Here is a 25,682-nt window from a genome sequence, read left to right on the forward strand (position 1 = left end):
ATAGACTAGGCTTACAGGCCTTGCATTTTTACCTGAGATGATTTATGAAATATTCATTCCTTTGGCAGTCAGGAAAAAAGCCTGTATAGTTCTATTGATGGGATCTTTGACAACCTTGGGTTTAATTATTTATAGAGCTACTGTGCAAGTGATACCAATGAGAACCTGTTAGGTTGCAACATGTGATTGATACATTGTGCATAAGCAAGGACTAGCATATTCTTCCTTGAGACTTTGTTGTGATGCATTGCAGAGTCACAGGAAAAAATATATTCCATAAGAGTTATCTCTTTGTGGCCAAGCATTAGGAATGTGCACAAAGCTTTAGTACACTTATTCAGGATAAACAACAAGGAGTCCTTGTGGCACCATAGAGACTAACAAATTTATTTAGGCATAAGTTTTTGTGGGCTAAAACCCACTTCATCAGATGCAAGTGGGTTTTAGCCCACGAAAGCTTATGCTCAAATAAATTTGTTAGTCTCTAAGGTGCCACAAGAACTCTTCATTGTTTTTGCTGATACAGACTAACATGGCTACCACTCTGAAACTTATTCAGGATGGCAGCCATAAACTGCTTTCCAGTCTACAACCATTAGTTCCCTTCATGCTCCCCTTAAGCCCTTTTAATCTTCACTCCTATACATTGACTTAGTTTACTCAACATACAGTGATATATGCTACGTTGTTTCTAAGCCTACATACATATTACACTTTTTTAAAAAGTTGAAAGATCGTTATTAAGGTTGCAAAGCAAGCACTCATAAACTAGGAAATGCAAGAATTAAGATTCCGTTTTTTCAGACTCTCTATTTAGAATAGAGCCCATACTTCAGGATACTTTTCTCCAAAATTCCTAGCTCATGATTTCAGAAGGTGGGAGTAATAGTTAGTAATTCAGTGACACGGGATATGACACATCCTCAGGTTTTTTTCCTTTAAGTTTGTCTCCAGTGAGAAATCATATTTTAACTCTCTTAGGTTCATCTTCCGGAGGGAAAATTTAGCTGGATGGAGGTTTCTGCATGTCTCATGTGGGCCACTCATTCAAATAGTTTTAATAGGGTTCAGTAACCTCTATTTCCCCCTATTGGTGTGAGGTGTAGGCCTTGCCAGTTTATAATTCATGAGACTTTTGTTCGGTTGAAATCTGACTGGGAAGAATATTAAATGAAATGCCTCTTATATTCAAGGAGTGGCTTACTTGAGTGGATCACCATAATGTAACCTTCAGGGTCCCCAACTTTTTATTTGGACAGTGGTAAATCAAGTGGACTGAACCCAAAATAAAGAGCCATGACCTTAAAACATTAAGACAACATGGGCTTTTATGCTCTTAAAGTGTAATTATCTTGGTCCCACATGTCCCCTTAATGGGATTTGAGTAGTTAGTGAAATCCAATCAATCACTCCATTTTGCTATCAGCAGATACTAGATAGCCATATAAGGAAACTAAATTTTTCTACAGTTGCTTTACTGGGAGGCTTGGACCATCATAAGGCACCCATGAAACCCACCTTACTTACAGGCCCTGCCAGTACAGCCCCAAAAGTGGTCAGTGCTGTCTGAAGGGATTGGGGATGGGATGTGCCAGTTCAACACAGCCCTGTGTAACTTCCACCAGCAAGTCCCTAGTGGATCCTGACCACCAGCTAAAACTGCCCTTCTCTGACAGAAGCATTGGAGTATGGCAGTTCAAGTACACTTACTCTCCCAAGTGGATACACATGGGGATACAGCTACCCTGGTTAGAGTCATAGAGTTTAAGACCAGAAAGGATCACCAGATCATCTAGCCTGACCTTCTGCATATCACTGGTCACCAGTTCTGCCCAGCACCCACGCACTAAATCCAATGAGCAGTGGTTGCCATTTACACCCACTGTTGAATCAAACATTCCCTCTCTTCATCAGGCCATATATCTTCTATCCCCCATAGCTCTGTCGAGAGCTATGGGGGATAGAAGATATATGGTCACATTCTTGATTCCAGGTTTCAGAGTGGTAGCCATGTTAGTTTGTATCAGCAAAAAAAACGAGGAGTACTTGTGGCACTTTAGAGACTAACACATTTATTTGAGCATAAGCTTTAGTGGGCTAAAACCCACTTCATCGGATGCATGCAGTGGAAAATACAGTAGGAAAATATATACACATAGAACATGAAAAAATGGATGTTGCCATACCAACTGTAATGAGGGTAATAAATTAAGGTGGGCTATTATCAGCAGAAGAAAAAAAACTTTTGTAGTGATAAACACCTAATAGCTCACCTTAATTAATTACTGTAGTTACAGTTGGTATGGCAACACCCATTTTTTCATGTTCTGTGTATATATATCTTCCTACTGTATCTTCCACTACATGCATCTGGTGAAGTGGGTTTTAGCCCACAAAAGCTTATGCTCAAATAAATGTGTTAGTCTCTAAAGTGCCACAAGTACTTCTTGTTCTTTTTATTCTTGATCCCAATTTCTTAACTGAAATCAGGAGGCACAGAAATCAAGAAGGAAATTATATAAAAATAAACCAGCAGTCTTGTAGATCAGAATCTTGCCTTTAAAAGTCTACATTAGAGGGAAGCTTAATTAACCAGCATAAAAGGAAGGAGGAAAGGAAAACCTAATAAGCCAAATTGTCCTGTCTGCTATGGTTACTTTATGGCTCAGCTAGCAGATGGAGTATTCCCCTTGCAGAGGCATAAGAAGGAACGGGTATACTAGAGAAACTCCACTATGCCTGATCCTTCACTGGTATCGTAAGCCAGTCTCTGCTGCTGCTCTAATGTCTGCTGTTGGGCTGGTAAGGATCAAGGAGCCAGAACTGGCTTGCTGCTGCTACTCTCCACAGCTTGGAGAAGGGCCGGGTTTAGGAGCAGGTGACCCAGGCAACCACCTGGCATGTCAAGCTTGGGGCATGCAGGGCTTGGGGTGCTGTTCTTGTTGTTAGCAACAAAACTGAGAATAGAATGTTTGAAGTAAAATGTTTCAGGTATTCCGTATCTGGATTCATTTTTTACTGACCACCTAGAATGTTTTGGACCATTGTAGAATCTTGAGGAATGTTCCAGACTTTCTGAAATCTACATTTTCCTCTAACTTCCGAGAGTGCAGTGTCAGCCACACCCTTGTGGGTATATAAGGGGCAGGACATGACCAGTCAGTCAGTGAGATATCAGAACAAACTGAATTGAAATGACAGTCCAGCTATGATATCATGAATCTTGTTTTAGTGTACAATTGTGAAAGTGTACTTGTGTTTTACAACTTGAAGAGTGTAAGTAGCAACTAACAAAGGACATACTTAATAGCATGCCAGAGATATCTATCAAACCTTATCTACGCAACAATATAAAAGAAATACTGTTACTTCTTTTGCTATGCTTACCACATAATGTTTGATGACTTTCTAAGACTGCGGAACATAAACTTTTGAGCTCCCTAATACTGTGATCCCAGCAATTACAGACCAGTAAGTTTAATGTCAGTACCAGGCAAATTAGTTGAAACAATAGTAAAGAATAAAATTGTCAGACACATAGAAGAACATAAATTGTTGGGCAAAAGTCAACATGGTTTCTGTAAAGGGAAATCATGTTTTACTAATCTATTAGAGTTCTTTGAAGGGGTCAATAAACATGTGGACAAGGGGGATCCAGGGGACATAGTATACTTAGATTTCCAGAAAGCCTTTGACAAGGTCCCTAACCAAAGGCTCTTATGTAAATTAAGTTGTCATGGGATAAGAGGGAAGATCCTTTCATGGATTGAGAACTGGATTGAGATTAAAAGACAGGGAACAAAGGGTAGGAATAAATGGTACATTTTCAGAATGGAGAGGGGTAACTAGTACTGTTCCACAAGGGTCAGTCCCAGGACCAATCCTATTCAATTTATTCATAAATGATCTGGAGAAAGGGGTAAACAGTGAGGTGGCAAAGTTTGCAGATGATACTAAACTAGTCAAGATAGTTAAGACCAAAGTAGACTATGAAGAACTTTAAAAAGATCTCACAAAACTAAGTGATTGGGCAACAAAATGGCAAATGAAATTTAATGCGGATAAATGTAAAGTAATGCACATTGGAAAAAATAACCCCACCTATATATACAATATGATGGGGGCTAATTTAGCTACAACTAATCAGGAAAGAGATCTTGGATTCATCATGGATAGTTCTCTGAAGACGTCCACGCAGTGTGCAGAGGCGGTCAAAAAAGCAAACAGGATATTAGGAATCGTTAAAAAAGAGAGAATAAGACTGAGAATATCTTATTGCCCATATATAAATCCATGTTACACCCACCTCTTGAACAGATGTGGTCTCCTCATCTCAAAAAAGATATACCGGCATTAGAAAAGGTTCAGAGAAGGGCAACTAAAATGATTAGGGGTTTGGAACAGGTCCCATATGTGGAGATTAAAGAGGCTAGGGCTTTTCAGCTTGGAAAAGAGGAGACTAAGGGGGGATATGATAGAGGTATATAAAATCATGAGTGGTGTGGAGAAAGCGAATAAGGAAAAATTATTTACTTGTTCCCATAATATAAGAACTAGGGGCCACCAAATGAAATTAATGGGCAACAGGTTTAAAACAAATAAAAGGGAGTTCTTCTTCAAACAGTGCACAGTCAACCTGTGGAACTCCTTGCCTGAAGAGGTTGTGAAGGCTAGGACTATAACAGGGTTTAAAAGAGAACTAGATAAATTCATGGAGGTTAAGTCCATTAATGGCTATTAGCCAGGAAGGGTAAGGAATGGTGTCCCTAGCCTCTGTTTGTCAGCGGGTGGTGATGGACGGCAGAAGAGAGATCACTTGATCATTACCTGTTAGGTTCACTCCCTCTGGGATACCTGGCACTGGTCACTTTCGGTAGACAGGGTACTGGGCTGGATGGACCTTTGGTATGACCCAGTATGGCTGTTCTTATGTTCTGTCTGTTTCCCCCCATAGAAAATAAAAGATGCCCCCAAAGAAGCCTTCAGGAGCCCAGTATAGAAAGCACTATTTAATACTGGTCCACCCAATACTGGTGCACAGTTCAATTTCTTGATGTTACTACACTTCAGTTATTCTTAAAATTAAAAAGTTTCTATAAGCTTAGAGGAAATATTTTTTTGTTATTTGCTTATATATGGCATGAATAAATACAGATTTACAGATCCTAGTGTGCAAATTTATAGTCTTATTTGACAGGGATAAATCATACATGCAAATTGTGCATCAAAGTCATGAAATGGGCTACAAATGCAATAAAAAAGAAGGTATTCAAACATTTATCAAATGGAGGGAGGGCATCAAAGATTCTCCTCTCCTGGGGGGTCAGTTGGTTCTAGGGCTAGCCCTGCCTTGGACATAGTTGAGAATCAGGGCCAAGGGAGTTGTGCCATACCTCCAGGTATCCTGGCACTGCTCTGAACACCTCTGGATCTGGCCCCTTAGACTTACTAGTAACTGGATCAGTTTCTGGGCAAAATAGTCATGGTAATAAACATTTTGATAAAAATGTGCCTGTTTTAAATGTTCTAAAAGTTCCATAAATGGCAAAATTTGGGATAATTTTAAAAAATGTGACATTTTCTTATAGCACCTTTTCTATTATGTGAATGTTTGTGAAATCAAAAAAGCCACTTTTGCGTAAATAATGCTTTTCACTTACTTAGCACTTTTACGGCCAGGATTTAATTATGCCTCACAGTATTATGTAGGAGGTGAGAAGATCTCCAGTGTAATGCAGGTTGAATTTGGAAATCTTTGCTTCCTGAAATGGCCTAAATAAGTGTTTCCTCTTGTGTGCTCTGGCAAGGCTTTACACAAAAGTAAGTCATCTCCAAAAGAGCTATCAGAAACAGACCACACTAACTCTAGAGCCTGTGAAGCACCAATGACATTAGCTGACTCATCAAGCTGATTTGCTAAGTACAGTAGTCACTTTTGCTGAGTTTAGAAAGCCATTGGCCCTCAGATATCCTCATCCGTATCTCTGACATGATGTGAAATAATGTCAGTTGACAAAGGTTCTGTTTCCAGTCTGGTAGCTGCTTCAGGCCCTATAATATTTTTAAACCATGCCCATCACACATGGAAGGATGCAATTTTCTGCAGTGGCATGCACTTTTCAGTGATCTGTGCTTCAAATAGATACCAGATAAATGCATGAAGGACATACATGCTGACACTGATAGATTCAAGTCTTTTTGATTTTGCAAAGCATCTGATATCCCCTAATAAAAAAAAATCCTCCAGTTTATTTTTCAGTGATGGCCATTTCATTACTTTTAAGCCTTTATACCCTCAGTAGCCCGCACTTCAGAATACACTACATGCTGTGGTTTCAAATCAGTCAGTGCAAATCCATCTGACACATATCTGTCAGGTTTGTATCCATTTGGTTTTTTTTTAATCATTTCAACTTTGGATTTCCTTCTCTTTTTTTGCCCCAAATTTTACATTTTGCACAACACCCCTGCATTCCCTCCACATCCCCCGCTCCAAGGGACTGCCACGCACAGCGCAGGAAGCCTTCTCCAGCATCACCATTTTTTTCTTCTTCGGAAGGTCAACACTTTGCAAATGCAAGGGTTTTCTTTTAGCAAGTGACTCTTCCAGTTTTGTCCTGCTTCCATGCAAAGCATTCTCTCTCCAGGAATTCCACCAAAAAAAATCAAAACTTTGGCATTTTGAAACAAAATATTTCTCAAGCATTATTAATAAAAAACACTCAGCAGGTTATGTCCTGCTGATGTTAGGAAATTAATATGTCTGCTGGGAGCCCTGTTTCTGGACTCAAACAAAACTGGATCATTTTGAGTTCACTTATCCACCTCACTGGGAAACCTTAAAATTCATTTTTATATTCAAAATGGTCACAAAACTCTGTCATCTTCCTTCATGAAATGTCTCCTACACTACTGAGGAATTTTTGCCGCAGATAGACTTAGTATGTTTAAGTTTCAAAGACTTCAACGCAGGAAGATGTGTTGGTTTAGATGCCTACATAACATCCACATTTCCACCTTCAGAGAGGAAGTGACCTCTCAGAACAATCACAGCAGCAGCAAAACCTAGGAGGCTAATGGAGTCTCTAAAAGGAATGTTGCCAGGAACATATTGCACATTGCAAAGAATATCTAGCACAACAGAAATTAAGCCTTTACTGTGGAAGGTATGTCTTTCTTGGGGTTTACAGCAAATCCTTAGCATTCATTTAACGTTTTTTGTGGTACATATTTACATTGTAAATTAATGATGAATGTTGGCAAGGATTACATTTGTGATATTCAGAAATAATTCTAGGCTTGCTGATGACTTGATTTCTACAGAGCTAGCAAACTGGGAAAGGATTTCAAATGCACCGTGTCACCCATGTTGCAATCATTGCTCTTTCACTCAGATACCCAATGAAATACCCAATGTGTGTTTGTCAGCAAAATACTTACACTTTGAAGATCACAGGTGTAGACTTTTAATTGTACAAGTTGTTTCAACCTAAATTTCACCATATTTAAAACACCAAAGCAGGAATTTTGACATAAACTCATTCATTCATTAATTTTCTGAGACAAAAATTACTAAAAGCAAAAAGTTATGCGATTCCAATCCTACCCCAAAAAATCAGCTTGCTTGGACAAGCAGAATATGCCCATTTTCCCCAACGCTGAACATTTAGGCATCAAGTTGTAACTTAGCTCTGCCAATGAAGTCTGCCACAAACTCCCACAAATGGGAGGAAATCAAGGCCCTCCCACAAAAATGTCCCCCTCTTAGTATGTAATAAATCCTGTGTGCCAGGAGTGCTGTACTTGAAGAGAAGAAAAAGAGTGTGGAAGTGGGGAGTCTACTAATTTATTTTCCCATTTAAACAAATCACTTCACCATAACCAAGGGGGCAATACCACTAGGCAAATCTTACAACTAAGTGCACTTCACAGGAAACATAATTGTTCCCTATAATATACAACAGAGTATACTAATAGTATAGCACAGTGTTTGGCGTGTGTTGTTGGAAATGAGCGGTGGGGCACAGACCTTTTAGGGCAGCTGGTGTATCCTTGCTGAGAAAACTAGTCTGGTACTTCTCAAAAAAAACCCACATCCTTCTCTAAATCACCTTTATGAGCCTCGGGGAGAAAAGTAATTCCTGGCCAGAGGCATGTTAGCAATATTCAGAGAAGGAAAATCCCTCAAAGGCTGCCAGATCACCTCTTTTTAATTTGGCAGCAGTAACTGACCAAGGAGCTTCCACAAATCCCTCCAGCATCTCACCCTACTGGTCTACATTTGGACATTGTGTTAGACATGATGTTAAACACAATTTAGCATTAAAGGAAGACTAGGGCTGCTGTGTTTAAAATCTTGTCAGCTGGTTATGGTAATCCTTTATAATTACTCTTTATTACCAAAGAACAAAAATACACCCATGTTCTATCACTGTTGTTATAATGTATTAGTGTTCATAAAATGAGTGATTCCGAGTACTGGCTGAAACGCACAGTACTGACCAGGCACAGTTTGGAAAGGTACAGAGCCAACGTACTGAGCCAAACTGTGTGGCAGATTTGCAGAATCAAAAGTAGAAATATGAACACTTCTGCAATATGAAAAATACTTAATATGGAGAGAACATTTGAATTCAGCTTTTCAGCATAAAAAAACTAGTATATTGACAACTGTATCCTTTTTGACTCTCACACTCTTTGTTGCCTGCCCACTAATAGCATGGTTTCCAGTAAAGAATTTAATTTTTGTAGTGAAAGACAATGTCCAAATAAGGAATCAAGTCATCACTGGTCCAGAAGTTTAATAATTTACCTAAACAAAAGCAGATCTTAGTAATGATCAAGAACACTGCTATGCGCAAATGTATCTATTATTAAAACTGAGTCCTTAAGAACTCACCTGCATTAATTATTAGAGGCATTTATACAACTACTTTTAGCCATTTTACCCTTCCACTAATGTTTTAATGCTTTGAAGAAGATTACATAGTTAAGGAGAAAATAAACATAGCCAAGGAGAAAACAATGCCTGATGCTGAGCTTAAGGTTTGCCTTTCAGGGGTATGCACATTTCACAACCTGGTGGTAGCCTCAACACTTTAAAGGATAGGAATGAGGGGGTGGAAGTCTGAAGTAAACACAGAGTATCATCAGACTAATTGTTCTGATCTCTTATGAGGTCATAGCTATGAGCGGAATGACACTCTTTGCAAAAGGAGATAGAAGCTGTATTACTTTTGAAGCACGAAATGTTAACAATTAGTTTCAAACACATAGGGGATAAAATCTGTAGTGTTCAAATGGAAATATGGGGTTTTTTTTAAGTTAGTAAACTTCACAAACAAGTGTAGAATCCCAGATCATCAAAGTCCTAGAATACAGGACTGTAATAATCTAAAGTACTACTGGTACATGCATCCAAAACTGCCTAATCAGAATTAGCTAAAACATCCTGTCTAGAATGCAACGAACCTTATGTAAAATCTATGATATATTTATGTATTGATGGATGGTTTGACTGTAGGGGTGTGAAGTGTCACTTCTGTTGCTCCAAAGTCCTGGTAAAGAACAGGGAGGGAGAGTTAAGCAGTGCATGGACTTTGTGATAGCCCTCTGCACAAATGCCACAAAGAGACATGAGCACTTTATCATGTTGTTCTGGAGATCTGTGACTTTTTTTTTTTTTTTTTTTGTTCTATTGAACCCAGAGATGTTTCAAAATCAGAAGTATTTAAAATATTTATTAGTATTAATCACTGAAGGTTAAATAAAAACAGAACTACTTTTTAGGCAAAAATCTTATTAGATATTATACAATTAATGTGTAAACAGAAGATAAAGTATTAACAGATTGCAGCATCCCATACATGCAGCGAGTGGGTCCAGCCCTGTCAAAGCCCTTATATAAACAAACAGAGTGATAGTACTTAGCACACAACTTTACACTGACATTTGGTCACTGGATCTGGTTTAAATAATTAAGGGTAGGATAGTAACATATATAATCAAGGTCTGATTATGAATCAGAGTGCTTTCATGTACAAGCTATCTAGTCATGATAATTACCATGTACACTGGAGAGCAACATAAAATCAGGAAATAATTACTGGTAGTTTTTGTTATTAAATAATGCAGACCTATGTTACGATGCAACACTTCAAACTGACCTGTTGTACTATGAATAAAAATAATCACCTAATTAATCTCGTTTTTGAGGGTGTGACTTTTACACCTACTAGTGCCAGTTAATGGATCATGATTGGTTCTCCAGATTTCCTTGTCCTGCGTGGCAAATTTATATTCAGTAATATGCCACTTAATGCTTTAAAATGGCAAGTCAACAATGTACCTACATATATCTCCCTCTTATTGCTACCTTCTATCTTCAACCTTAAATTCAGAAAGGTGAAATGATCACTAATGAAATAATTCATACTTACAGAATACAATATGCCGTATATGTGAACCAGATATAGCAGTGAAAGAAGTACTATGTGTCACTATAACAAAATATAAAACTATATTTATATATCTACACATACACACAGCATATTTGGAAACTATTCCTTAATACAATTTTTCTAAAGTAACTAATTCATGACATACCAGAAAACATGCCACCTGCAACCGGACTGTCACAGTCTTGAGCTATAGTGCATACAAAAATTCCATATAACATATTCAAATTGCAGCTTATTCTTTAGCCCAGCTACTGGCTATTCCGCTGAAGCCAGTCTCTTGACAAGTCCAGTCTAGCTGGCTCACACAGAAGAGCTGCATTATCATTCGAGCAGATTAGTGATAGATTCAGATCTTACTATAGTAGCTTTTTTTTGTTTTTAAACCAGCCAGTTTTTTAAACAACAGTTGGTAAGAATTATAATTGGTGTTGAGACTTATTCTTCTGAGTTAATTTTTGGTACTCTGTAATTTTTCCAGTATTTAAAAAGAATGGCAACATTTCACAACCAAAAAGGCAACCACTAATAGCTAACATGATTTATCAAACACATACGCTCCTAAACCAAGCCATAACCTCATTCCAAAATACAGAATAGAGCAACATTTCAAACTCAAAAAACACTGGCTGTGAGGAATAATAGTTGGAGGCTACTCTTGCATCTAAAAAACCATAGGCACACTATATATTGCAGTGACCTGTTATTCTCTCATCTCTGTCTTCAAACTGAAACTGACCACAGCCCAAATTCTGAAACAGTATTCATTCAAAACTTTTATTGACTTAAGAGTTTTGACTGAATAAAAACAGAATAAGGACTTCAAGATCTGGCTCCCTGAAATGTAAAAATATCTAATGAAAACCTCCTATAATTTTGCAAGTCTATATCAACCAGAAAGTCGTCTCTACAATTTCTAATTTCAAACTATTTAACATAAGAAGACTCAGATCTGTTTCTGATCCACACATAACTCAATGCTAGCTGTGAAAGCTGGTTACGCACTTTAATACAAAATCTATATCACACAGATTGGCATTGTTTGCCAGTTCTTATTTAAATATGACATTACAAGGCAACTGCAGAATTACCTGAAGTTTACAGCCATCTCGAACAGATTTTAACGGGTTTGAGATGTCATGTGAAAATAAAGTTGGCCACATTTAGGTTTATGAAAACAAGTTAAAAATCAGTTTTATGCATGACTAATATAGCACAAAACCAATAAACATTTTATGAAAAAATGAACACTTGTAAATAGCTTTGCCATCTTTCCCTAACATGTAGCTAGCTGTAGATTCTGCCTTTTTATGCTTAGTAAGCAGAGCTGCCTGTAGCATGATGAACGTTAGTCCCTTAAGTAATATTAATTTGTGTTATTGATCAGTATTTCTTTAGCCCAGTAAATAAGTTAGCGCTACGATGACTAAGGGCCTGATCCAAGTCCCACTGAAGTCAATGGAAAGATTCCCATTCACTTCAGTCAGGTTTGGATCAAACCCTAAATATTCAAGACTGTCCTACTACCACATTAACTCAGTAGCAGAGCCAAGCTTTAAGGAGTGGTGGAGCTAGGGAGTCACTAGTGGTGCTACTTTCATATTATTCCCGTTGGCTTTAAAAGGTGGCACACATACACCTAAAAGCTACTTTGGGGTAGCAGTCACCCACCCTCCCCCAGACTATCTCTGCCACTGCATCGACTCACAACAAAACAGTAAGAATCTGTTTTTCTTTTTAAGTATGTAGGTCCAGCTACATCCTGCTGGTATATGATATATATTCTCTCTCCTTAGTTGGAAATAATTTTTCTCCTGTGTTTACTTTTCAAATAACTCCTCCACTGTTGTATAACAAATGTGCTAAAAGGTCAAATGTTTCTAGCAAGCAAAAATGTATCATGTTGTAGGATGAATTTGGCTTTTGATTTCATAATTTAAATGTCTTACTCTGCTTTAGCTCATCATTAAATTTAGTGGAGAAGACAAAAAAATAATTTATCTACTCTATCAATCACAGAACAAAAACATTACAGATGGAACATACCAACAGTTTTAGGTCACCTAGTCCATAATTCCAAATACTGGACTTTTTTCTACACTGTGTTTTCTCATGCTTTGTTCAATCTAGTTTTAAATGTCTCAAGCAATGAGTGTTCCATACCACTTCCAAACCATCTGAGACAATTCCACAATTGAACACACTGCACTTTTATAAAAATCTACATAATTTCTTAATTTCATGCCCATGACCTCAGATTATACTGTACTCCCTTATACCACTTTAGCAGCAGGTGGCAGGATTCATCCATTGACAGAACCCTGGAGGGAGACAAGAATGGATTTCTGCTGACTCATTGTGGCAGGTGTGACTCCATCTTGGAAATGAGGGAGGTAGGATGTCTCTTTGGGCAGAGGACATGGTGGCCTAGGGCAGTGAAGTATCTGCAGGAAATCACAGCAACAGACAGGCTTAGGTTGGTGTTTGCATTTTGTTGCAATTTGTTATTAATAAGACCTAAGTCCTGGAAAGTGAGTACATTTTGACTAAATGTAGTGGGTGGGGTATAGACTCTTTCTGGACCAGAATGGGAGCTCCATCCACTTACAACCACCCTAAACAATTCCTCTTCCTCCGTGGCAATTTCATTCTTCAGGTACATGCAGATAGAGGAAAGTATGTCTCTCAGTCGACATTTCGCCTGGCTATCCATCACATGTTGGGCCAAATTCTGTCCTGATTCACAACTTGTAAAAACTGGGCTCTCTCTCTCTCATGTTGGATCCATTTTTCCAGTTCCTGACTTCAGTCCATTTCTTGATGATGGTTGATCAAATCATCTGACAAAACTACAGCTCTAGAAAAGTCACGGAAAAGGAACCTGGCTAAAAGCAAAGGCAGAGAAATATGCAGCCCAAAGTTCAGGTTTTAAATTGTATGCACTCTATTGCTTAAGATTAATTTAAAACACATTGAGTCTTACTCTGATGTAAGAGGAGAGACTTTACAGCAAATCTAAAGTTTCTATGTAAAACGCCATTTTATTTAAAAAAAATTAACAGTCATTGGTTTAAACAGAGAATTGGAGTAATCTGACTCAGGAATTTTGGCAGGACTCTAGGGAGGATTTTCCATCTAGGTTTTGCAAAATCCTTTCTGCTTATGATCCTTGCATTTTTATTGGCACACAGTATTGAAATTATTGCTTTCAAGGCAAGGTGCCATGCCACTGAGGTTGTGAAGCCCTTTTGCTCAATGAATAAACAAATGGCATTTTATTGTATTTTTTTCAAGTAAATCAAAACAGGCCATTTTGGGTCAGCAGCACCGTCTAGTGGTCTGTGTAGTCTGCTTTCCAAGTTTGATTGCTCCATTGTTGCCATTTTCATGAGAGTCCAAGGGTGGAATTTGTCGACCTGAAATATATAAAGAAAATACTGAATTCAATATTCTGCTGTAGCAAAACATAGAGATATATTAGTAAAGAATTACTTAATTTTCACTAAAACTATGTAAGTCAGATATGAATGTGAAACAACTGTTTTCCATGTAGCTTGTACTTTGTTTCTCTAGTTTATATCTTGATAAGTAAAAGGCTTTGTCCCATTTTTTAAAATATATACTGATTGTCAGTTGGTGACATTTAGATCATAAGAACAGCCACACTGGGTCAGACCAAAGGTCCATCTAGCCCAGTATCCTGTCTTCTGATAGTGGCCAATGCCAGATGCCCCAAAGGGAATGAACAGAACAGGTAATCATCAAGTGATCCATTCTGTCGCCCATTCCTAGCTTCTGGCAAACAGAGGCTAGGGACACCATCCCTGCCCATCCTAGCTAATGACCATTGATGGTCCTATCTTCCATGAATTTATCTAGTTCTTTTTTCAACCATGTTATAGTCTTGGCCTTCTCTGGAAAGGAGTTCCACAGGTTGACTATGGGTTGTGTGAAAAAATATTTGCTTTTGTTTGTTTTAAACCTGCTGTCTATTAATTTCACTTGGTGGCCCCTAGTTCTTGTGGTATGAGGAGTAAATAACACTTCCTTATTTACTTTCTTCACCCGTCATGATTTTATAGACCTCTATCATATCCCCTCTTAGTCATCTCTTTTCCAAGCTGAAAAGTCTTTTAAATCTCTCCTCAAACTGCAGCCATTTCATACCCCTAATCATTTTTGTTGCCCTTTTCTGAACCTTTTCCAAGTCTAATATATCTTTTCTGAGATGGGGCGACCATATCTGCACACAGTATTCAAGGTGTGGGCGTATCATGCATTTATACAGAGGCAAGCGTCCGTAATAGTGAAATTGTTATACATTTACTTCAATGAGGAAAGATATTTTATTAATAACTTGTAAGACTATTAAAAGGCACAGGTTCTGTTATCTCTCCTACTTGAACACAAATGGTCCTAGTTAAGCAAGAGTTTAAATCATCTCTGTTTTCAGTGCATACATTTATTGTGCCCCAGAGCTCTCCAAAGCACAAAAGCATTGTAAACAAGCAAACATGAACCATAAATGGAAAGGTGAAACAAAACCATTCTTTTAACTGCATCTCTCCCTCTGTTTCTTGGTCCCCTCAGCTCCCCAGCAGATGGGTTTGCTTGTCTAATAAGCTCAGGCTCCTGATTCTTATTTAAATTTATCTGAATTTAACAACAACCAAAGTTTCAGCCTTAACAGGGGCAAGGGCCTGCTGCTTTAGGTCTCTCCCTGTATGCCTCTTCAATTCAGCTATGACTTCTGTTTCATCGACCAGCTACATATGGGTGACACAGAATATGCCTATTAAATATGTTGCAACTAACAAGCCTGGTCATTCAACGCAGGCATATCAGGAGTGACTCGTGTGAAAACTAGGGTCTAGAATTAGGGATAGTAAGAACCTGCTGGCTCTCATGGTAGCAGGTAAGAATGTTACATGAATGAGTTTGGTCACTGTATGGTGGCACTGAGGATTGGATTCCAGGTGTTATAAAAAGAAGAACTTAATATTTGAAAAAGGTCATGACGACTTTTTGGAAACATGGAGAAGAACTACTGCACTGAGTTCATGATGTTTCTGAAGTTTTTGAGCTTGGTTCCAGTTGACCCTGGAGTCCTGCCAGTTTTTCTGGGAGCCTAATACAGTTAAGAAAGTTGAAATGTGTAAACTTAATTTCCATAATATATCATTAAGCAAATGTTTTCTCAATGTTTGAATCTTTGAACAAGAAGTTTGAAGAGGAGAGTGTAGATGTGCAAGTTTGTATAGAGACTGTTCAGAAATCCATTGTAAACGTTTTATTATGTTAGTTCTAACTATTTTTCAGCCCGAGCTTCACAGTACTAGTGAGTTTAAAACTTTGAGTATTCTGAACTATCACAACCAATAAGAAGCCATTGGAGGAGAATGTTGCAGGCTTCACCAAAATCAGCAATTACTTTGTCCTGTTCAGAATAGGACACAGTACTCCAAGCTGTGAATTGCCTTTATTTTATTATTGTTTTTTCATACCAATATAAAATACAATAACAACTGGAAATACAGGTGAGTCTGATCTTACGCTGGGGTTATGTTCCACTGTCAGCGTGTAAAGCGAAAAACGCGTATAGTCAAAATTACATTGAGTGTAATGGCGGGCGGAATCTCCCACACTACAAGAACACTATTTAAATTATTTTTCTCTCTCTCTCTTTTTTTTTGTTTTTGCCGACCGCGCAAAGCTGAATTCATGCATGTTAAATGTGCATAAAATGAGACTCGCCTGTAATACAAAAAAGAAATTCTCTACACATGCTACAATTGGTGCTGTCATAAATTAAAGTGCAATAAGTAGAGTAATTTTATGAAGAATGTATGATGATGTTGTTGTTCTGTTAATTCAATAAAAGGCAACAAAGTTTCAAACTCCTTTTCAGTCTTGTGGTTTTGATTTTTTTTGGTATGCAAGTTCTCATCATCATTATTGCCAAGATTTTGTTAAATCAGGATGATACTGTTGAACTAAATATTTTTAATCTTATCAAGAAACTTGTCTGTGCTCAAGGGACTCCTAGGATCTGATAGAGTTATCACGAGAAACAACATTGAAGTCAATTGAATTGCACTAGTGTAAAATTCAATATAATGAGATAGAATCAATCTCACAATGTGAGCAATAAACTGAGGTCAGTCTCTTCTAGTATTCAGGGTATGGAGGAACATCTGAGAAAACATCTCTCCATTATAAAATAGACGAGCTGGAGACTATGATTAGAGTTTGAAATCTGTTTGGCTAACTTTAGAGAGAAAATAAGATATTTGGGCTCACAGCATTGTCTATTTCAGAACTCTTTAATTGGTGATCTCAGCAGAGGCAGTAACACATAAAGAGTTTTAGAGAGCTAGCAAAACGATCCAGATGATTAATAGGGGAAAGATGAGCCTTAGCTTCAAATCCAAGTCAGTGGTGACAAGTTTTAACTATATGAAAGATTTTTGGTGGTCTCCGTTCATTTCTTAATAGGCATAGTGTCCATATCACAAAACCCCAGTTGGATCTAGTTGGCATACACTAAGCAGGATCAGCAGAGTAATCAAGAACTGAATTGGTTTACAGAATAAATTACTCTCCCATCTGTTTAGATTGCCCCTTCAGTAAAGGGGTGAAGCACATTACATGTGTTGGGAAGCCTAAACTGATGCCATCTATGCTATAGATGTTCTGTAGATAATATTAAGAGAGTTATGTTCTGGACTATCAAGCTAGTCACTACTCTCATGGACAAATATATTAACTGAAACAGTTTTTAAAAATGATGAATTACCATCAAACCAAGACTGCCCTTCTTGGTAATTTCTGTTCACAATCAGAAGAGATGGAACTGTTCTGTTCCTTAAACAGAAATATTAATCCAGACCACAGACATGGTCTCCTCTCCAGGTTTAGTAGAGAAGGATACATGTTACTATGATGTAACCAGTTGGCTGGAGCAAATAGATATAATGCTTTAGGAGTCCAGATGAAACGTACAGGTTCACAGAGAAGAAGAAATATAAATGCATTTGTCCAAGAACACATTCAGTTGGAACTGGAGAAATCTGGAACTTTTGTGTGCTTCTGCTAGAGTGATCCAATCAACCTTAGGTTTTCTGTAGTTCACATCACTGCCATTTCTAAGTGCTCCACTTTAAAAGTAGGTTATGTCATTTTAATTACTGGAATATTTGGTTTATCTTTGCTAGTGTTTAGAGGATTTTTTATATGTGGAGAAGCAGTACAGATAAAAAAGCTTTCACGCAAACAGCTTTATTTCATTTTTTATTTTATACACTCAGGCTGTTTTATAAACATGCACTTCCAGACACTGATGCATGAGTCTTGAGATCCTCAAGTGGGCATGGCTTGGTGCATGAAAAACTGAGGCAAACAAAGATAGTACAGGAGCAGGAATGTTGACATAGTAAAGGCTCTGATGTGTAACTCCTCAGTTTGGCAAAGAGGGAGCATCAAATCAACTGTATTCCACTCTCAAGTGTGCTTGAATTGGGCTGGGACTGCCCAGAATGACAATCCAGGACCTACTTTGATAGCATTCTGACTTCTACTCCTGAACTACAGACTAACAGGGTGAACAGCCAGCATTCTGGGAACCTAAGTTCAGAGGCTGTCCATGTGAGGGTGCAAGAAGCAAGAGTTGGGGGAATTAGGGGCTGAGAGGAGGGAAAGTGAAATGGTGCAGAAAAGAAAGAAACACAGTAGAACCTCAGAGTTACGAACACCTTGGGAATGGAGGCTGTTCGTAACTCTGACATGTTTCTAACTCTGAACAAAACATTATGGTTGTTTTTTCAAAAGTTTACATCAGAACATTGACTTAACACAGCTTTGAAACTTCACTATGCAGAAGAAAAATGCTGCTTTCCCTTTATTTTTGTAGTAGCTTACATTTAACACAGTACAGTATTGTGTGTGCTTATTTTTATTTATTTATTAAGGTCCTTTTTTTGTCTCTGCTGCTGCCTGCTATGATTGCATACTTCCAGTTCCAAATGAGCTGTGTGGTTGCCTGGCCAGTTCCTAACTCTGAGGTTCTACTGTATAGGACAGGGAGCAAGAGGGAGAGAACAAAGACTGGGGGACAGCAAAAGGGCCTGGGACACAGACAAAGGATCCCCTTTGGAGGGAGCAGCTGCATGAGTCAAATCAGTTCCCTAAGATGCTCTGTAGACCTAATAAAGTTCCTTTTTGAATCTGATACTCAGTTGTAAACGGTATTACAGTATCAGCACCAGTGTTATCTAAATAATAATACATGTAAGTTTTAAAAAATACTAAAACACAGAAATTTAAGAATGAGGCTGTCCAGAGAATTATCTACGATTCTGCTCTTGCAAAATAAGCCCAGTAATTAGCTTCAAGTATAAATTCTTGAGTATTTGTAATAAGAGTATAGATTGTAACATGGGACTGTGCAAGACTGTCTGTGAAAGGCTGAAAGGTCCTTACAGTTCAATTTAAGGAAAAAAAGTTTACATCCTTGCAAAGACATGAGAACAACAGCTATTACTTCAGACAACCCATGTGTTAAATATAGGCCCTAAAATTATGGATTTTCATCACAGCCTTGGATATAAACTCTTACAGTTCTTTTACATAGAACAAAATACTAAATATTTTTTTGTTCTCACCTGTTCTGGTTCTTCCATTGTGGTCTACTGTGTTTCCTGCTCCTACTGTATTTTTGGAAATTCATAGGGTTTGGGTTTTTATTAAGTTATTGAGCATTCCTCACTCCTGATTTGTGTGGCCTCTACTCTAGTTTTGTGCCTTTGTACATAGCTGGTTTAGTTGACATAAATGTGTGCATGTTTTTTTGTGGGAGTTTTTATGGCTCAACTCCCTTGTACCACTTTTACAGAAACACTATGGTTTGAACGGTTTGTTCTGTTTAATAATGCTTTTCAGTGAGTGATTTCCCCCACACATGATGCAGGAAAATGGGCCGTACACTGAAAATGTGCAGAGAGAGACAGAATTCTCCCAGCCAGGCTGCAGAATAGAGATGACACTGCTGTTGCAGGTTACGGCTACATGACTGCTGTGCAGGACTCAAATGGGGCCAGAATGCTTTGGAAGGCTGTTCCAGCACTTTTTAATGGCATTGCAATGCTTCTGATTGCACTTCCAACACTTTCTGACACTTCTTCTTTTAGGACTGGAGCACTGCTGCTGTGGCCCACCTCAAATGGGAAGCTTAGAAGTTGAACCCCTGCGGCAGCAGATACAATTACTAAAGTCATCTCCTTACACAGCAAGTCTGCACTAGAGCCAGGTACAAAGCACAGCTCCATGAGCAGGAGTAAGGACCCCATGCATAGGTTCATTGTGTTCCCCCATTTAGCTGAAACACACAAGTTCAATAAGGACAACTATGGGAGGAAGGAGTGGGCAAAGAGAGGGGTCATAAAACGTGTGTCATGGCCAGATCCTGGGCAGCCAGACCTAGTAGTCAGAGCCAGGGCCCACAGTCATGAGACAGGAGTTGACTAGGTAAGGATACCAAGAGATCAGAGGCAGAAGACAAACTGGAGATCAGAACCACAAGTTGGGTAGAAGAGTCAGGCTAAGTCAGGATGCCAGACAGTCAGAGGCAGGAGCCATACTGGACACCAGGAACCACAAATCAGATGCCAGGAAATCAAGGCACAGGAGCAGGGTGGAGCCCAATTGTTCAAACAGCTTCCTGCTCCTGCTGCTGGCTTAAGTAGGGCCAATGGACCAATCAGCCACTGTGGACCACCACCAATTGGACATCAGGGGCAGAACCTCACACTGGGGCTAGACTTCATGGGTCACAGGTAAGCCCTTATGAGCAGGCTGCCAGGTGGAGGGTTGGAGATAGTTGTTCCCATGAACCCTGCAGGCTGGGTTTGAGATCTGTAGGCCATGATAGTATGTGTTTTATCCAACAGTTTTAGCATGTTATTTATGGCAATTTACCATCTTTTGCTGTGTTCACATATATATGCACTATCGATTCCACATCCAAATACTACAAACCTACAAACTTTCTCCCGTCTCTTTTCTGAGTTGTGGTAAGGTCACAAGTATGCCCACTGAGACAATCTTTCTATGCATCCAAAAGATTATCTAGGATATTTAATGCATATGCTTAGATAACTAGTGCATGTTCATTTCAGTTTAACTGATTTTCCGGGTCAAATATAGCCATTATTAGTGGGTTGTCATTGCTACCCATTGCAGCATTACCTACCAAAGGGATAAACTAATTATTAATGATTAAGTTATGCAACATGGGTGAGTTTTTGTATTAGTACATTCAAACATACTGATAGGTTATATTGGACATTAGACAATGAAGCAAACTAAACTGGGTAAGGGACTGGTTCTCCAAACCAGATGAATTACAAGATCTGTAACCTTCTGAAAGGTATAACAGGCAAAAAAAATCAATTAACATTTTCAGATACATCCTGTTCAAGTGAAATGATTGGTCAATAGCTTCTCAGGTAATGTGTAGCAGATGGTGTGATTTTCTAGGAGCAAAGAAACATTTCACACATCTATTTATCACATACTGAGTTTGTGAGAAAAAAGGAAGCAGTCATAAGGCAGTAGAGAGAGACAAGTTGGAGTGGAATATGCTTTATATTCTGTTTTTATTCAGGAGATGATGACACTGGAATTCTTGGAATGAAAAATGAGTATGGGTATCCTCTTTCCTTTCCAGCAATATTGATTTCTTCCCCTTTAACAATCCTGGGGAGAAAACTTGCGCTGGATCCCAATGAAAAGTGACTATTTCTACTTATCCTAGTCATCCAGGTATATGCCTCCACAAAAAAAACCCCAACAAAATGACAATTAGATCAACAGTTACCTGCCCTACAGCAGTTTATGCATGGAGGTATGATACAGGTTAAGATTTAGATACACTGAAAGAGCTATGTGGGAGACGCTTACACAGCACCAACCCAAGCTATGCCCTATTCCAGTCTAGTCAAAGTTACTGTTAGTTGTGACGCATGGCCAGAAAGGGTTAAACATCCTGCAAAATAAATGACTCAAATTCAACCCTTAAAGACATGAGGAGATAACATTTGTGTTTTTGTGTATTTACATATATATGGGCAGTGGTCAGCAATGTAATCAACAGTCCCTGTCTATGCTATTCTGATAATTCAAAGATCAAAATAACATCCTAGCATTTAAATGAAGTGTAAGCATGGGACATCTCTGTATTCATCTCTCTTTGAAATTGGAACAGGTGATTGTCTTATGTTAATTCGTATAGCTAAGTACTGGTGATAGACTGCCTAAGGATAAATTGCCTTATGTTAATCTTTGTGAATAGCTAACTAATAATGCTTAGGAAATAAGGGCCTATTGTTTCCCGAAGGACTCCAACTTGTCAAAGAAGACCTGAAACTATATAAGAGATCTTTGGGTCCTGATCCTTTTAATCTCAGACCTGCTTAAGTTTCATCAGGGTAAGTTTGAGTAGCAAGATGAGATCCCAGTTAAGCTGGATGATCATTTTCAAAAGGATTCCAAACAACATCCACAAGAAACTCGTAAATGTACTTACTGATGCCTTGAAAGAGTTCCTCAATGTTAATAGCATTCTTTGCACTGGTTTCAACAACAATTGCACCTATAGATTCTGCATATTCTTTGGCATCCTTCATAGGTACCTCCCTAAAAAAAGTTTTTGAAAGCAAACAAATTAGTGTGTATTTATAAAAAAAAAAGAAATATACTCTGAAAGACATCTCAAGTCACATTGTTCCTAGTTTCAATTGAACAAGTTTGGATCTTCTAGTGCTGACATTCCTTGCTTCTCTAATGATAAATATTTAAGTCTCAGCCCTGCTTCCGCTGAAGTCCATGTGAATTTTGCCATGTAATTTAGTATGAGCAGACCCAAGATATAAAAGCATATTAAATCTTTTGCAAAATATTTCACAACAAAGGGCTTGATTCCCTTATATGCGGTGATGTAGATTCAAAATCATAATCCTTTGTTTTCTTTCACATTTCTTTCTCTCAAAGAGCTATCCCCACTTTTCTTATATTCAGGTGGGATTATGAGCCAGCTGCCTGTCACAGAATAATCAACTTAACCTTTTCCCACCAAAACACAGCTAAAAGGATGGAGGTATTTCAGGCAAATAGTGCCGGCCTATTACAATCATATAGATTGCAGAAATTTAAAACTTCTCACAAAGCATTAAAAAAATCCTAAACACAGCCTAGAAAAAAATTATTTAAGATGTTTTGATTCTATAAAGAATACTTTTGGTGGTGGTAGAGGTTTCTATCTAGTTGTTCATGTTCAAATATCATGATATCGATCTGGGTCATTGATAAGGATTTTGGGGCCTGGTGCCAAGACCAAGTTTTGAAAACTAATAGACTTTAAGGTCAGAAGGGACCATCATGATCATCTAGTCTGACCTCCTGCACATGGCACACCACCAAACCTCACCCACCCACAGAAAAGAAATGATCTTTGATTGCTATCAACCTTTTTTCCCCCCACTTGACAAAGATGCATGAGAAGAGATGCATAAAACATTAGAAAAAGAGCATCCAGCTCTGGAGATTCAGCCCATAAACAAGACTGTCCAAAGTGAACATACAAACAGGATGGGTTTTGGCTATCATAAATGAAGTTGGATTGAAGGGATCACATGTATAGCTGTTTATAAGTGGCAGGAGATTGTGGCTGATTCCAACAAAAACACACAAGCCACTGACTCCAAACCACATTGGAAACAAGAATCTTAGGGCCAGATTCTCCAGTCCACAAAGGCTAGTTTGTGCCATATAAATGGTGCAAAGAGGCCTTGAAACAGCTGGTAACAGCTCGTTCCCCTTGTATAGGGAACTCTCCATTCTGGAAAGCTGGTGGATGCAGCTCTACCTTCTCCTATGCTAGCTCCCCCAGTCATGGTGTAAGGGGAGAGAGCATGGAGGAGAGGATGCTCCACTACACTTGATTCTACACTGACATAAGGTCTGTCAGTTGCTTCTTTCTACAATAATAAATTGGGTGTCAGTATTGGAATGACTTTACTTTGACCAAAATATGAGAGCTTGTTTCTCAAGCAATTTATTCTCAGCCAAGAGGTGAGTAAACATAAACTAATGGTATTAACAGTGAGAGAAAGAGCCAAGAAACGAGCAGAGACTTAGAAGGGAGTTGAGAAGGTTTGGATTTAGAAGCCCTGGAGAGGGAATACCTGTTTTGAAAGATGTTGACGAAATTGTTTGCAGTTAAAAAACCCTCAGCGTATACAGTTTAAAGCTTCTACAAATATTTATTTAAATAGAAAATGTTTTGTATGGACAGCATAAATAAAGATCCTGAATTTAAAGCTTGGGATTTCCTGACCCTGCATTTGGAGTACTCCAGAGAACCAAAATTTCAGAAGGTATCTCAGTTTTTAGAGAGGAAGATTATGTCCTTTGGTCTCTATATTGCCCCAAGAATTTAACAGTGGTTTTGTCACTGGTGGGCAAAGTAGCTCATTTATTTAAATAACATTCTGATCTGAGCTCATTCTGTGACTGATGGATAATAACCTGGACATAATCAGAGGGTAGAAATTCCAATATAAAATATTTTTAAAAAACAAACTCACTCTAAATTCTAAAGCCAATAACAAAATTGTAGAGATTTTAATAAAAATTTCCATTCGCAAAAATGATATTCCCTGGGAGCCAGAGGGAGGGAATTTATTTCAGCTAAGTGTCAAGAACTGTTGATGGCCACGTAATAGTAATACAAAGAATAACCACATGTCTTCTGGATGTCTTGATTCTAGGTTGGCAGCTAGCACCTATATATTAGAGGTCTGTAAAAAAGAAGCAAAACAAAACAAACCACCACCACAGGAGGGTAACATGGTCATTGCTAGAAGTACCAGAGGAAACTATATTAGCCCTTTGTTAGTGGAAGTCAAATCTGTTCCTCTATTTTTCCCCAGTCATTTCTCCCTTTATTAGCGCCTGTGGCAATGGAGACAGATCAGGACAAGTGGAACTTGGTTCAGCCTGTCCTCTTTTGCCCCCATTCACATTTGCCATAACAATGTCTGATACTCTAGAGTCTAGCAGAACATTTCTGGCAAAGTAACTGGTAAAAATTCCATAAGGATAAACAGAGCTGCCAAGAGTCATGTAGAAATAGCAGATTGCTCGTGATGCCCTCATTAGTTACATTATATTTTTTAAATCCTCTTGTACAGAAGTATTTGTATTTTCTATTCAATGAAATTAATGTGATAAGTTGATACATATATTTCACCTTAAGCCATTTCCAATGAAGTAAACCCTAAGACTAAAACACCGAAGAATACACACAACTGTATAAATTACATAGTCGATCAGATTTCTGGTAGCATGGTGACAATTTCATGTGTAAAATATATCTTGCTGTCTACCTGTCCTCAAAAGTCCTTTTATTATAACACCAGCAAAATAGTTCAGGAACATGCAAAGTGGGAGGAAAAAGTCATTGCCTGTAAGAAAAGACTTTCGAAACCTCTCCCATATTTGTGAACATCAGGAGAAAATACTGGTAGAGTTTGATGTTTTGTGCAAATATTAGACTACATGGCCTTTAGTGAGACAAATGTGTATTGCACAAGTGTAAGGAGAATTGTCACCATGGAAGCTTCCCTCCTGAGGACTGGCACTCAATAGCTCATTGCCACATGTGTGGCACTAAGCTGATTCATATCACCAAGGGCTTGGCTACACTCAAAACTCCTAAGTGCTCCCGCAGCAGCGCTTTGAAGTGCGAGTGTGGTTGCAGCGCCAGTGCTGGGAGAGAGCTCTCCCAGCGCTGCAGGTACTCCACCTCCCCATGGGGTTTAGCTTGCAGCACTGGGAGCTGTGCTCCCAGCGCTGGGGCGCTGTTTACACTGACGCTTTGCAGCGCTGTAACTTGCTGCGCTCAGGGATGTGTTTTTTTCACTGTAAAGCACTGTAAAGCGCCAGTGTAGCCAAGGCCTAAAACATCATACGTTGCATTTTAACATACAGTAACGCCTCGCTTAACGTTGTAGATATGTTCCTGAAAAATCCAACTTTAAGCGAAACGATATTAAGCTAATCCAATTTCCCCATAAGAATTAATGTAAATGGGGGAGTTAAGATTCCAGGGAAATATTTTTCAGCAGACAAAAGACTATATTATATATACACACACAGAGTATAAGTTTT

The 25,682-nt window shown here is 38.5% G+C and overlaps 1 protein-coding gene across 3 annotated transcripts in view; it reads right to left on the minus strand.

The window, feature by feature from the left end:
• Positions 1-9,761: 9,761 nt before the first annotated feature.
• Positions 9,762-25,682, minus strand: part of RAB31 (RAB31, member RAS oncogene family) — a 108,010-nt gene continuing 92,089 nt past the window's right edge. For all 3 annotated transcript variants that reach the window (XM_030552751.1, XM_030552750.1, XM_030552752.1), the window contains exons 6-7: positions 22,039-22,148; positions 9,762-13,873 (exon numbers count right to left, since the gene is read on the minus strand). In XM_030552751.1, coding sequence (XP_030408611.1) covers positions 13,776-13,873; positions 22,039-22,148 — 208 coding nt within the window. In that variant the 3' untranslated portion in view covers positions 9,762-13,775. The remainder of the gene's footprint in view (positions 13,874-22,038; positions 22,149-25,682) is intronic.

The sequence above is a fragment of the Gopherus evgoodei genome, chromosome 2, assembly GCF_007399415.2.
Source record: "Gopherus evgoodei ecotype Sinaloan lineage chromosome 2, rGopEvg1_v1.p, whole genome shotgun sequence".
Lineage (NCBI taxonomy): Eukaryota > Metazoa > Chordata > Testudines > Testudinidae > Gopherus > Gopherus evgoodei.